This window comes from Leptodactylus fuscus, chromosome 11 (genome assembly GCF_031893055.1).
Source record: "Leptodactylus fuscus isolate aLepFus1 chromosome 11, aLepFus1.hap2, whole genome shotgun sequence".
Classification (NCBI taxonomy): domain Eukaryota; kingdom Metazoa; phylum Chordata; class Amphibia; order Anura; family Leptodactylidae; genus Leptodactylus; species Leptodactylus fuscus.
In genome coordinates, this window is record NC_134275.1 from 35,244,903 (window position 1) to 35,260,256 (window position 15,354).

The 15,354-nt window shown below is 44.5% G+C and overlaps 1 protein-coding gene across 2 annotated transcripts in view; it reads right to left on the reverse strand.

Moving 5' to 3' along the window:
- PFKFB1 (6-phosphofructo-2-kinase/fructose-2,6-biphosphatase 1) overlaps positions 1-15,354 on the reverse strand; it is a 36,367-nt gene that overhangs the window by 2,442 nt on the left and 18,571 nt on the right. For both annotated transcript variants that reach the window (XM_075260048.1, XM_075260047.1), the window contains exons 3-12: positions 14,341-14,437; positions 13,819-13,885; positions 12,446-12,520; positions 10,443-10,499; positions 10,228-10,349; positions 4,731-4,938; positions 3,265-3,411; positions 2,718-2,822; positions 2,016-2,145; positions 1,129-1,191 (exon numbers count right to left, since the gene is read on the reverse strand). In XM_075260048.1, the coding sequence (XP_075116149.1) occupies positions 1,129-1,191; positions 2,016-2,145; positions 2,718-2,822; positions 3,265-3,411; positions 4,731-4,938; positions 10,228-10,349; positions 10,443-10,499; positions 12,446-12,520; positions 13,819-13,885; positions 14,341-14,437 (1,071 nt within the window). The remainder of the gene's footprint in view (positions 1-1,128; positions 1,192-2,015; positions 2,146-2,717; positions 2,823-3,264; positions 3,412-4,730; positions 4,939-10,227; positions 10,350-10,442; positions 10,500-12,445; positions 12,521-13,818; positions 13,886-14,340; positions 14,438-15,354) is intronic.

A 15,354-nucleotide genomic window follows, 5' to 3' on the forward strand; every position in this document is an offset into this window, starting at 1 on the left:
TGTGATCACTTCCCATACTAAGTCATGAGACGGCTTCTATCTGGGATGCTATGGAGGAAATCATTTTGGCCATTGTCATGCACCACATACAGAGCTGCTGTTAATGGGATTATCATTAGAAAATGACATTTTGAAGTAATTGCACCTCGGAATAGCCTTTAAAAAGTCTATTCTACCCCTACTTCATTCTCTTGTGCTCCCTGCCATTTCTGTAAAAAAAAAAAAAAAAAAGTGTTTCTTCTGATATGTAAATTATGTACAGGATGTGTTCCCCCTGTGCTCCGAGCACACCAGCGTCATCAATTATTAGTCGCCCCTTCATGCCTCCTCTTCACTTTTTCCTGCATCTTCTCCATGTCTTCAGCTTTGCATAGGCACCTGATGCTGCCTGGTTGAAATTGTGTAACAGACCACCTCAAAATGGCCGACGGAGCATGTGTAGTCGGCTCTGTCTGAACTTGAAGTGGCAGAGCCAATGGATCATGTGCGGGATTTGAACCGTATGTAGTGCCGCATCAGATGTCTACAAAAGACTGAAGATGATGAAGGGGGGGGGGGGGGGGGGGAGTGAACGGGAGGCACTAAGGGGCGGCGAGCAGTTGATGACACTGGTGTGCTCAGAGCACAGGGGGAACGTCCTTTGTGCTCTCTGAGCATAATTTGCCTTTTTAAAGGCTATTCCAACGTGGCATTACCTCAAAACGTCGATTTCTAATGATAGACTCCCTTAAATTCTGCACATTGCCCTTGGAGACAGTTTACACCAACCCCTTTATGATCATGTGCTTTGATGGCAAAGGCCATCAATATTAGTTCTGCAAAACGCTGATCCTTTGACCCGCACAGATCAGCTGTACCAGAATAGCACAAACCGTAGCAGAATGTAGGAGTGCAGCGCTGCCCCATACACTTCACTTGCCATACAAACTATAGTGTTGAACAGCACGGCACACCCGCTCTGCCTCACTACCAGGGATCCCAGGTGTCAGACCCTCACAGATCTAATATTGATTGTCTATTCTAAGGTATGGTTTGATATAAAGAACCAATATGGCTGACCGTAGTGAAAGTCAATAGGTAACAGAACTGCACCTTCCCTTCATCTCTAACATACAAGGTAGGACTCACCATAAGCTACGGGCGTCAGTTTCAGCACCGTGTGAAGGGGACATTTCAGGTACGGCAGTTGTTCTGAAAAGACAAGTAAGTTACTGTTCCATAAAAGAAGAAAAGCTGGCGTACCTCGTACTTTCTATAGGTCCCAGCATGCTACGTGGTGACCATACTGTACTCCCAGCCTAGAATATACTCACGTAGTGTTTAGAATGAAATTCTCTAACAGGATTCATGTTTGGACACCATATTGATGCAACGTTGAGTTGCTTTATAATGTGATTTACATTACTTATCTTTTACTGATCCTGTCTTTGACTCAGTCAGTAGAATATTGAGTGCAGCTCTGGAGTAAACTTCAGCATATTTTACTTAATGTGTACTCACCCACAGTTCCTATACATCAGAGCTGCATTCATAATTCTGCTGGGTGTAAGAGCAGTTGCCAGACATTCCCCCCATATCAGATAAGCTGAGCATATAGAATTTACATGTTCTGGAGAGACCCCATTCATCTGGGGGGGGGACTACATGGACCCGACAGGCACATATAAGAATACAAAAGATGGTCAGAGCCCAGGGAGGGTAAAGTGGCAGCCGCCAGGTCAGCGCCCAGGGGATAATGATACATCCATTATATGGTCACATCTCAGTGTGAGGTGGGGAGGTAGTCAGAACTGTATCCTGGAGTCCCAGGTCTGCCTCTTAGTGTCTAGTACTATAAACTACATTAGATGACGTGTTCTGTTTGATGTGTGGTTCAGGACTTTTAGCCTACACTTCATATTAATAGGAATTGCTGAATATTTGGAAAACTCCAAATCCGATCTGCCTTATGAAGTGCAGGTGAGAGGAACGCGGACAGATCCTTGTGTAGCTTACATCCAACATGGATCACTTACCTGCAGTTTTGTCCAGGAAGTACGCCAGCAAACAGCGCATGACGGCCTGGTGACAGATCACCAATACGTTCTCCTGCCGCTCCAGCTCCATGATAACTGGCTCCAGTCTTTGTACCAGGTCCTCATAAGACTAGATAACAAAGACAGTCAAATCTAGATGAGGGAACAACAGAACTCCAGGGGAAGGTTACAGCCTACAGCACCATAAGGCCTACAACCATATGACTAGAAAGCCAGTAAACCAGCTTGTAGAATACATCTACGGCAAGACATTGGCTGATAGTCATACAGAGAACGTTGGGCAAATAATCATTCTGGTAATGGCCATCCTGCCCAGAAATAACAGGAGCGACCAATGCGACTGACAAAACAATTATGGAGTCGAAGACACGGTGCTGACACAATGTCGTAACTTGGTACAACTCTTAACAGGGTAGGGGATAACGTGATCTGTGAGGATCCGACTGCTGGAAAAAAAATCACAGCTCCGCTATTCTCATTCTGATTGAGCTGTAGACCGACCCTTATCTATGGCGTCCCAGAGAGAATAATGGAGCTACTGGGTGCATGCGTGTCATACTACTCCATCAGGACGAGAGAATCTGAGGTCAGACCCAACCAATCAGGAAGTTATTCCCTAACCTATTGACATCCTAACTTGGCACAACCCCTTTAAAGGTTTGCCCAAGACTGTGCACTCACCTCTCCCTTGGGGTATCTGTAGCGATATTTGTCCTGGTCTCTTAGTGCAAATTCTTCAGGAAAATGGTCTTGTATTTCTTCATAAGTCATCTCCTCACACACACCCTGGGGAGAAAACGGCTCAGTATTGGCGTGTATAACAACGCTACGTGGAAAAACTTCTAAAGTTTTGTGTACCATTATAATACATTGTATATTTTTATTCCATGCATGTATTATCATGGCTAGCTCCAAGGATGATGTGGGTGCTCCAGCCTTTGTGTATACCTGTACACCCAAAGCCCATGTACATGAAGGAGGGAACACAAAAGCATTACATACAGGTTCTAGGACCAAGGTCAGTTTTCCACTTTACTTCTGTAATACCCAACAATGGTTCTAACGTCCTGTCTATAGTCACAGTTGGAAGAGCAGCTCTGGAGCACAAACTGCTGCCCTGAAATGAAATACTTTGCATTTACCCATTTTGTCTATGTGTACCTAACCACACAGCAGATATGGAGTCTGTATATGGGTTTATGTGGGATGAGGTTTGTAGGCCACTTACTGCATCAATCTCATTCAAGGCCTTCCACTGCTCGTAGGGGACACTCAGCGCCTCTGCCGTCTGGATGGTGCGCTTCATGTGACTGGTCCATACTTTCAGGTCCGGAATCTTCTGCGATTTAACAAAGTTGCCCAGTGCGTGAGCATACTGGAAAGTAATGGTGAATAAGAGGATGTGAGCAACTTAGTAGCAAGAGATCTGCAACTCATGGAGAGGAGTGGCGGGAAGACCCCTCTGTTAATCATAAGCATCTCCAAGGGGCAGTGCACTTCCCCAAAATATGGATTTTACCTAGCCATACACCCCTTTTCTAGGACGGATCTCTAAAAGGCTACATGAACACAACCAACTAGAATACTGACCCATTGTTTTCTATGGCCCCAGACACATGGCCATGTTTTACCACAGGCCCTATCCATATGCGTTTTAAGATTCAGGCTCATTCAGTGAAATGCACAGGTCTGTGGAAAGCATGAGTGGCAGGCGGATGCCGTCTGCGTGGTGACCGTGCATGTAGCCTTAAAGGGGTTGTTGGGGAATGAAGTTTACTTTCTTTCCTACATCACTTTCTTTATGCTGGACTCCGGGGTTCTGGGCTTAGTTACAACCTCAGTTCATGTGATCATAACCAACCCCTGACCCCAGATCGCACCTCCCCTTCTCTCCTGATGTAACAGGTCTGGTAACTACCAATGCAATGAGGAGTCAGGGGACGGCGTGACCCAGGGCATGGGGGCTGGTTTTGAGCACACGACCCAGGTCTAGCAGAAGAAACCACTGTTGGATAGAAGGCAAATTTAATTCTCTAATCAATCCCTTTAAGAGCCAAGTCACACAACAGGATTTTACGACCATGCATTAACCATTTAATGGATAGCATTTAGCCCCACTGAAATGAATGGATCCATTTATATGACCAGATAGGTGTACAATCCCCCAAAAAATTTAATTAAAACATGACTCTTGCATGTACATCAGCTGTGAGAAACATTGATTGTGTGAAAAACTATGACATTGTTAATCCTGAGCCTTCTGGTTCATGCATACAATACAGAACTACTGTAACCTGGTATAACAAGTCAGATCCCTTCACTGTAGGCAAGTTTTTGTTAAATACTGTAATTTTCTAAATTATACAAACAACCTGCTAACAAAATCCTTGACAGGCTGCAATTCACATTATGACCACTGGGTGGCCACGCACAGACACAAGGCATATAAGGCATATACATCTCCCAGAAATCATGATTTTGTTCAAAGCAGGTCACAAGTTTTTGATATGTCAGGGTAAGAGTAAAAGGACAAATTTATATGTAACTTTTAGGCCCAGTTAGGTTTTGGGTGACAACCCCTATGGGTACAGTAATGACCCCAATGGTCATGTAAGAAAGTACAGAGGCTTATTCACTCCATCACTCTGCTGGTAACCTCTATAGGCAAAGTACTGGCTGTAGGAGATGTCTCACCTGCTTTCCACGAGCTGAAAGTCCAGAGTCCCCTCCAATCCTGCCCATGAGGTTGAGTTCACTTTCCCCATGTCGGGATAGGTAGATCGAGCGCGGCGTGACGTGGATATTCATCAGGTAGTACACCGTGCGGCTCTGAATGTGATCCTGGACTCGGTTCACCAGATATCGGCTCCCGACATTAAATATCTTAATATAAGACAAATCACTGAAAGGGAGAAACAGCCCAATAAGTGAGAAGGTTTATAATCCAAGAAAATAACTTAAAGTTTTACAAAAAAAATGTTCTATCCAAAGACGACATACAGATGTAGCAGAGTCAGCCCAACTTCTGCAACTGGTTACACTGCCGCAGCGTGAGCGCAGACTGCGACAAAAACCAATGAAAAAGCTTTATCCTGTGTCTGGTCATTCATTCTGTTACCGCCAGTGGATAAAAATCAGTCCATGGTCATGTGATCCACCATCCGCGGTCATGTGAACCAACATCCGCGGTCATGTGAGCCACCATCCGCGGTCATGTGAGCCACCATCCGCGGTCATGTGAGCCACCATCCGCGGTCATGTGAGCCACCATCCGCGGTCATGTGAGCCACAGGTGCACGGCTCGTTACTAGGCAGATGTCGGATTACTGTGCTGTGACAGTAATGAGCTGTGCACCAGTTGACCACGGACTGATTTTTTTTTTTTTTTTTTTTAATGTAGATTGTGAGCCCCACATAGAGCTCACAATGTACATTTTTCCCTATCAGTATTTCTTTGGTATATGGGATGGAAATCCATGCAAACACGGGGAGAACATACAAACTCCTTGCAGATGGTTTTATGCCCTTGGCGGGATTTGAACACCAGGACTCCAGCGCTGCAAGGCTGCAGTGCTAACCACTGAGCCACCGTGTGGCCCCCCACGGACTGATTTGTATCCACTGGGAGTAGCAGAATGAATGACAGCAAGGAGAGATCTATAAAACCGAGGAATTGATACAGAAAGTATATGGGAAAATTGTACAACTTTTTATTATACCAGGCCTGGGCATTGTCTGGCCCGTGAGCCACATCCGGCCCTCTGTCTCTGACCGGCCCACATAGGTTGTAGGATAAAGGTAGATGCCAAATGGCAAGTCGACTAAAGGACCTTTGATGACCTCATCAACGGTCCTTTAGCTCACTAGGTTGCGGTAAGACTCGTTAGTGGGCGGAGCCACACAGAACAGTGTGGTTGTGTTACACAGAAAGAGCAAGCTGCTGGGAATGGAGACTGATGGAAGGTACGGAGGAGAGAAGAGACAGCATGTGTGAGCAAGGGGGGGGGGGGGAGAAATGAGGATAGATGGAGGGGACATTAAACTGGGGTCAACTGGAGGAGGATATTAAACCGTGGGGGGTACCTGGAGGGGGATATATCTGCCTCTACTTACCCCCAGTTTAATGTCCAACTATCCCCACTGTTTAATTTTCCCCCTCTAGTTTCCCCCAGTTTAAACTGAGGCACGAGGAGAGGGACTTCATACTGTGGGACATTAGGAGGAGCACATTATAATGTTGGGGCGACTGTAGGAGCGTTATACTGTGTGGGGGCACATGGAAACGATGAGAATGGGCGGAGTCAACGCACCCTCAGGAAATCCATTACTAAATACCAGACAATTCTGTAAGTCACTGGACAAGCCGGGAGCCTTCAGAGGAGGAAAAGAAAACTAGTATTTCTAGTACTTCCCAGAACTTGTAAGTAGGTGATTGTTAACTTCCTTAAGTGGATGACAGGAGATGGGTGGTGTATACTGGATATAATGTACATATGGGGTGATTGTTTATGGGCTGATGTTCTGTAACCATTAATTGTAAGTTCACACAGTATTTTTTGTAGTTGGATTTTTTGATTTTTTTTTCCTGCTGCCCATTCATTTCAAGGAGGAATTCATCTGAAGATCAGTCCTGACTCTTCTTTTTTCCTTTAGCTTAAAGAGCCGTTAGATGAAAAAATCTGCTCCTGACTCCCATTGAAATGAATAGGAGAAACCGGGACTGAGGTGGATTCCCCCTCAAAAGAACTCCATGTGATCTAGCGATGTGGATACTGTTGAGTTTCCCCATGCAGATTCATAACTTAGAGACAGAACCTTAGTTGTGCCTAGGTGATGTACCATGGGGTAGTTGTTTGGCCGATTATGTGGAATGACCCAGTATTAGATACAGCGTGTCTTTTGGGCTACAATATATAGAAGAGTGCCCATTTCGCCTTTTTGGACCGTAGGCAGAGACCTAGCTAGAGATTGCACCGTTCCGCAACACCCTGGAAAGAGGTTTGTTTTCTTAGTCTTTCACTATCTGAACTGAGATCCTATCCTACTAAAGTTTTAAACCTCGATTAACACATAGGCTACTTTTCTTCCTGGTAAATGACATGGCTTCACGACTGTTATGAATTTATGTTCATACACTATATTACACTGCTCTTGCCTGCAGCAATATCTCATCTAATTGGAGTTTGCTGATAAAGCCCGGTCTGTTATCCCTCTATGTAAACACACAGATAACACTGAGTTCAATGAGTACAAGTATTTGCATATTATCTGATCTGCTCCAGTGATGAAACACTGACATAGGAGAACCCCTTTAATCCAAATTAGCAGTTTGCCAATTTTAAACATGCCGGAAAAAGAAAATCTAATTTGTCGCAAAATTCTAACACAATGAGAGCTATGAAGGTAGCCAGAAGTCACAGTTCTCTTCAAGCGGCTCTTAGAGCAGCCGGATCATCAATACCAACAATCACAGGCACGGTGCGAGGAATAAGTTCAGCAGCAGGACAGTTTAAGAGCTACCAAAATGCCAGAGCAGGCAAACCATCAACGGCAGCAATTTGCTGAATATAGGCAGATCATCAACGCCAATGAAGTCACGGGCAGAGGCTAGTGTGGTCATAAAGATGTAACTTATGCTAACCCATGAATGGACACAGTGACAGTGTACACACAGAGTGCCTATGAGTGGAGGTATAAAGTTAAGGAATACTACCACGAACATGATGTGAATAGAGCCTAAAGTGGCCAAGCAGATGACAACTAGGTATACATACCCACACCAGTAAATCCTACCATCCAGAGATCATATTGGTTGCTGTACAGATTGCTTTCCCTCCCTCACCCCCATTACATGCATAGAATATGTTCCTGTCACTCCTCATCCTCCATTATCTAGAATCATTTTGGGAATTAGTTGAGGGATACCCACACAGACCAGGGGAAAACAGAGAACATAGACAGTTCCAGAACAGGGCAAATTACAGAGCCAGCTCGCTGACGGTGTCCACAGCCGATATAGACTTAGTACCAAAAAAAACAAAAAAAACAAAACAAAAAACAAAACCACAACCCACAATCCCTGCAGCAGAGGACCCCATATCAAGTCTTGGGGGGGGAACGACCCAAGAACAATACATATTACATGATACCGGACAGGAGGATTGAACTTACACGTATTGTGGAGGCTAATATTCCATGGGACATATCCACACGAGAAGCCTGGGGCATGATATGAGGGTTTCAATAGAAAGACAACAATTTAAGAGAAGGAGGGGGAGGCCATCCCCTCCCTCTAGTATTGGGTAAACCAGCTGTGGCTGGCTACAAACCAGTCCTTAGCTTGGACTGAGTGTCCCCGCTGTGGATTTTGGGATAATCTGTCCCCTTGGTAAACATGTGCTTGGACTATTGTCCCATCAGGGTCTAGATACAGATTACAAGGACACTCTAAATTCACCAGAACACATGGGAGGCTGCTCAATATGTAAACTAGAAGCAGAGGACAACGAGAACCTTAGATAGTTGGAGTATCAGTGACGCCAACACTGGCCGGAGCGCTGCAGCCCTTTGTGATTGTAATTGGGGGAGGGGGCCTCAAAAGAGATTTTTAGTTGGGAGCAATGAGCTGACCTCAAAGAAAAGGATGAATGCATTACATAGGCAGTCAGCTGAATGAGCATTAAGCCAACACCCATCTCTCTCAACCCTACCCCCCATGCACATGCAGACTCAATTTGCCCAAGCATGCATGTGCTCACAGTAGGTAGAGGGGAGTAGGCCACTGTGGCACTTTTTTCCCCTAATACCTTAAGGATCAGGCAGTTGAAGTCAACTATTTAATTCAGGCAAGGGTAGGAAGCCCATAGGCAAGTTTACATTATGTTGCAGCATTTTCAGGCTAAAATTGGGGAGACATCAATTTTTCCAGCATCTATAGGCACGTACAGCCAAAAGGTTTTATTAGTCATTGGCCAAGGCGATACCTCATTTTGAATGCACATTGTCCGTAAAGGGCTATGAAATGGTCTCAAAGGGGTAGTCTCATTGCTGCCATTCATGACACAGATGAGAATACCCACGTCTTCAGCGCTTGAAGGTCTACTCTGTTGCCACAGCTCACTTACTTCTACTGGGGTTACAGAAATGGTATAACAAAGCCAGAGCCAAATTTGGTTATTTCCATAACCCCTGGCCTGGTGGTTAGGACTTAGATCTGCATAACATAACTGGTTAAGATAGAAATATCCCTTTAAGTCATCAAATACACAGCAGAGCTGTGTACAGAAGCCCTATAACACTGTGTGCTGCCATATAGTGCATATGTACAACAGCAGATAATGGAGAGATTTTCCCTTAGAGCCATTATAGGCTAGGAGAGGAAACCTAAATAATACAGCACGTAACGAAATCTGAGACATACAAATTCCCCAAGTAGAAAACTTGCCAGCTCCGCAACCAAAGCCCTAGGGTAAGCAAAACTTGTAGACGAGAAAATAATGAGGTCGCTTATAGGTGCATCACATAGGAAAGTCAGGAAGTCCAAGTCTATAAATATATTAGCGCAGATACGACAATAAACAAATGGAAATATAATATTTATGTCCATCATAAATTATACACACACACATACATATATATATATATATATATATATATATATATATATACACACATACATAAAATACATTTATAAAAGTGTGTATGTATTATACATGACAACTGGGGCCCAATTCCAGGCCTCAGCGGTCTTTGACGTCATTCAGAGAAGTCTCTGAAAACAGAAGATAAGAGAAGGCAGCGGAGCCCAGGAGAGGTGAGTAACATGGTTTATTATGTTTACTCAACTCCCCCAGGCCTCTGATCATTGTACTCTGGGGTATGAAGAGACTCCAGAGTATAATAATGGTTTGTGGGTGGCAAATGCCAAGAATTTTGGGTTCTTCCAAACCCAATTTTTTTGCAAAATTCATAAAGAAAACCGTCTTGGCCACTATATGGCATTATACTGTATGAAGGGGCCACTATGGGACATTATTCGTAAAGAGGTTGTCCAGGAATTGGTTCAAAATATTTAATTTTCCTATTTTCTTCCATATATCTACCTCTGGATGCAACTCTGCATGAATGGCATTGCCTAGTGGTTTATTGCATGACCAATCACTTATTGTAAGGGACATATGTAAGGGTTTACCTATCCAAGTCATCATGCAGTGGCTCATAAGTCATCTGATAACATTCAATTCGCTTTAGGAAATCTTCCACCACCTTCTCGCGATCGCAGTCCTTGTAGTCCGGACTTGATAACTTCACTTGCTAGGGACAAAAGAAAAGAAAAAGGGAAGGTAAATGGAAAGTTAAACAATGGGTTAGACCAATCGGTTCAGTCTGTATTCCATAGGATCTTACAGTGATATTTTCGGCAATGATGTCCGGGTCATCGCAGATGGATTCGATGAAGAAAACCTTAATAGTGGAAATGAAAAGAGGAGTTACTGATGAAAAGTACTGCGAACTATCCAGAGTAACAGAGAAATATATATAGGCACTAAATGGTTAATAAGCGGTAACCTTCAGCTGCCATAGACACTCAATATTTGCCAGTCTGAAGGGGCTTTTGCTGGACAAATAAGATTACCAATGATGACTCTCATACTCTTTCATTTCCAGCCGATCATCCCTCAGCTGTTTAGCAAACAATGGGTGTGTCAGATAACATGAAGTGACCCCTATCCAAAGGATTGCTGTTTGGTTGGGGTTTGCCTACGGAGACCTCCACCAATTGCTAACAACTGACGTAGCAGGTCCGGCAGCGGACACGACTCCATTAATTTCAATGGGATTGTAGTGCATTGCCCGCTCCATCTCTCTGTATATATCAAGGCTGACAGATCAATACCTGCAATGATCCAAACTGCAAGAAAAGGATTTTGCAACGGGTCTACTTTATTTATAGCCAGACATATGACACAAGAGCGTCTAGTAAGGGAGGGTAATAAAGAGCATCGCCTGATCCCATATTACATCACTGCCAAGGCAGGCCTGCCAGCAAACAAGACCATGTCATCTAGTAATGCTGGCATAATAAAAAACATACAAGGCACAACCACATTACAAGTCATAGACACCCAAGTGTCAAGAACTCCTTACCCTTACTCTCAGCTTTAGTGGTGTCAGTCTTTACTTAAGATCTGGCATTTTAGTCAAGAAACAGAAACATCAAAGTGAACATTGCTATAGGTGTCGCCCAGGAACAGTTGGAGCTATCCTGCAGGCCATGGCACTGTGGGAGGATTATTTGCCACTCTTCTGTTTTCTTTCCCCATAGGACTAGCCACAGTTGTAAAAATGTCTCGCTCTCTTCATACATTTTACAGCAGCATGGCATTTAGTCTTTTTTTTTTTTTTGGGGGGGGGGGGGTAGTGGCGCTGAAATAAGCAAGTCAAGTGGAGTAAATAGGAAACCACCAGATGCCAGCATCGAGACCACTTGGTCTGTGGGGAGCACAGAAGTCAGGAACTTCGGACATTGATGGCATATCCTCGTATCAGACAACCATGATAGTGATGGCTTGAATGATTGTTATCCATCACTGCCCAGTGATCCGCATTGAACTCATATTTTACGTACTCCAAAAATTACAACAAACCCCCTGGGGTGTACACCTAACCAAAGGCAAACTGCATATGGGCAAGTGATGCTATAAAGGATAGTTTGTCTCATGCCCAAAAACACTGCTGTGTGTCAAAGGACAATAACCAGAGCTGATAGACTATACCAGATTATCTATGTGGGCAGATAAAACGCCCACATAAAAGGGCCATCAACCAGGAAAGAAGAAAAAAAAAAACAAAAAAAAAAAAACCAACACCGCCAGGTCTCTGGTAGTAGGAGCCGGGCGCCTGCACCCCCTCTCCAACTACACCACCAAGGACAGGGCAGCCAGATCTCAGTTTATGACATCTACAAGTGCCACAGCCAAGGACCATGCTCTGTCCACACTTCCACCTCAAATTCCTCTCTAGTTGCCACCTATCTGACAGCCCACGGTGGAAACCTGAAGCAGAGCTCAAGTGAATGGGCCTAAATAACAGTGTGAAACACACGCGAGACAGATTTTGGGTGGAATCCATCTCAAAATCAGCATTAAATCCCGCTAGAGACTGTACCCCAAGATATACAGAGCTCCATAAACTACACAAAGCAGAAATACAGGTCAATCCTGGATAAGGCCCTAACAAAGTCATCTACTGACGGCCATTTTGTGAAGCCAGGCAAACCCCATAGTCCTCTATGAGACCCGTCAGGTTTATTTAAAGTTTCACAACTCTGCTATAAACTAGATGTGGATATTATACAACCATGGCAGACACCAGACTATACTCTTTATACCGCCATATGGAAACCGTACCTTAAACCCACGTTCCTTAGCAAACTGTAGGATCATGGCCCTTCGTTCTCTAGTAGTATTTGTGGCATCAAAGACCTAAAACATAGAATGAAAGTCAATACAGAGTCAGTACATCAGGTTTTAGTACAAGCTGCAGTCCAGATGTGTGATTTAGGAGGAGATCAGGTCTTCGCTCGGATGATGAGGCCTCCTTGGGCCTGTCCTATTGCAAGGCTGGCAGACAATGACTATATACAATGGCTCCATTCCAATAGGTCTGATCTTTTCTTAGGGTAGATTAGCTCCTCCAGAGGTGTCTGGCATCTGCTCATTCCCCTCTCCCTAATGGGGACACATGCATACCGATGAGCCAAGTGTGCATGTGTATAGGAGAACTCAGGATGAACAGCTGTCGGCCAACAGCTATAGAAGGGGCATTGGTATCATAAAAATCCCTGGGTTATAGGTAGATTAGGATATAGAAAATCCGAAAGGTGACCAACTTTCCTTAGACACGCATACATGAGAAAGCATATGTGTATTTCAATGAGGTGGAGGGGGATCACGTCACATGCCTCTAGTAGCAGGAACAACGTGTGCAGAATCCTTCACACCCCCAGATATTGGCACTGAAGGACTTTTGGGCACCCCCATACACATTGGATAATCTGCTAAACAAATAAGCAGGATCTGCTAAATTCTGTCTAATCTGTATGGGAAACTTATGTGTATGGATAAAACCCACTTCAATATACCCATCACCTAATAAAACTAGATTGATAACCTATCCTTAGTTTAGGTCCCATCAATATCAGACTGGCAAAGGTCCAACACCAGGTACCCCTACCCATCAGCTGTATAAAGAGGATGTAGTGCTCAGGCGTACTGGGCCACACATATCCTATAAGGGAGGGAGCTACAAAAACGTCAGGCACTCACAGATCACACCATACATGTAGGCCTGTAAAGAGGAAGCGGTGCTCACTTAAATATCATGGTCTCTTTAAATAGCTGATTGTAGGGGGTGCTGGAAAGGTCATTTATATTAAAAATCCTACAAAAGGTCATAATGTTGAAGAAGAAGGGGCCCTGAGCTGTAGTAGTTTGGCTCAGCCACTATGCAATGTGCAAAGCCATGTCCTTTTGGCTCTGTACACTGTGTAGTACTGGGCCCACCAGCAGCAGTCAAGGCTGTATGTTACAACCCAGTCCCTTGAGCTCTCACACACACACTACAGAAACGCAACGTTTTTCAGATTCAGAGTGGATTTAATAGGTGCCAGAAGTTTAAGCATTGTCTTGGATTAAAAAAACATCAGATCAATTTTATTCCTGAAGGTGTACAAATGGTGTTCTGCAACTGTACATGACATTTATTGGGTTAAACTACTTACAGCGACATGTCCCTCTTCCCTTGTCAGATAAGTATTGACGTCCCTCAGGGCATTGAGCGCACACTGCCTGTAAAACAACATGGACACCACTTAGGTCAGTATGAGCGTCACATCAGCCCGGCACTCAGACATGGGCGTGTTGGGTTATAGTCGGTGGATATAGGCAGAGGTCTGGTGTTATTCATAGCGATGATCTGTGGCAGGACTGGATAAATTACAAGTGCACTAGTGACAAGGTCTTTGGTTTGCAGAAGGAAAGCCTCACAGCATTTACAGACTACCAACAAGACCACATTTTGCTAAATATGAAGCATTTGCTATTTAAAGGGTTTGTCTGGGACTGGGATATTGATTGCTGTGGCTGCTTCATTTCTTACAAAGCACAGCGCCGTACATTTTATAGTGGCTGTACTTGGTACTGCAGCTCAGCCTCATCCATTTAAATGGGACTGAGCTACAGCATGGTCAAGGGACCAATAGATGAAACACTGAAAAATCATCAACTCTCCCCATAGAACTCACTTTCGTATTTTCATGGCCTCCTGATTGTCAGAGCGGAAGAATTCATAGTTTTTATAGGTCTGTACGGCTTCACGGCGATACTGGCCAACGTTAAATACTAAAGGGAGAGAGAAAGAAAACAAGTCAGCGTGGGGGCCATGAGGAGCAGGTGACAGTAATGTGTACATAGCACATAGAAAACACAGCAGCAGATTCCTCAGTGAGCAAAGTCCAGGGACGTCAAGGAGAAGCGCCCACGTGCAGAGGTAACCTGAACATTGGCAACTGGTTACACAACTACAGACAATGGAATGTTTTCCAATGAAAAGTCATTGGTTCTAGTTCCCTGAGATAAGCCATCACGCTGCAGTAACTGAACCAATTGCAGAAGTTCGGGTTAACTCTGCTACATCTGTACATTAGTCATCCCTATGGGAGCGGACCTGCCCTCAGATGTCAGGTGTTATTTGGCATCACGAAGTTGCTCAACCAAAGCCTGGAAATATAGAAATTCAGGTTCCAGCCACCCTAGTGTCTCCAAGAGCTCAGACTTTAACCATTCCATGACCAGGCCATATTCTCAGGCTCATGATCAAACACATTTTGGGGTTTTCAGTTCATGTGGCTTTGAAAGTTTCTATCTTATATAGGGCTTTACTTTTCCATCATTTGCAATTTGGCAGCCTCCTAGCACTCACTGCAGAGCGGATCTGGGTCCTCAAGCCCCAGCTAAACACATGGGACTGCCAAGTGGTGCTCTGTAAAGCTAGCCTATGGTAGATGGCTGTCCAGCATGGTCGGGGTCCTACTACCATTAAATGGGTTGTCCATGACTGTGATCTTGAGCTCCACTTCCTCTTCTCAGACCAGTGACATCACGTCCAGTCGTCACATGGCTGTGCTACAATTCAGTACCATCCATATGAATGGAACCGAGTTGCAATACTAAGTACAGCCACAATACGATGTATGGCGCTGTGCTCAAGAGGCCGCAGAAATCCATATCAGAGTCCTGGACAATCCCTGGCTCAGGGT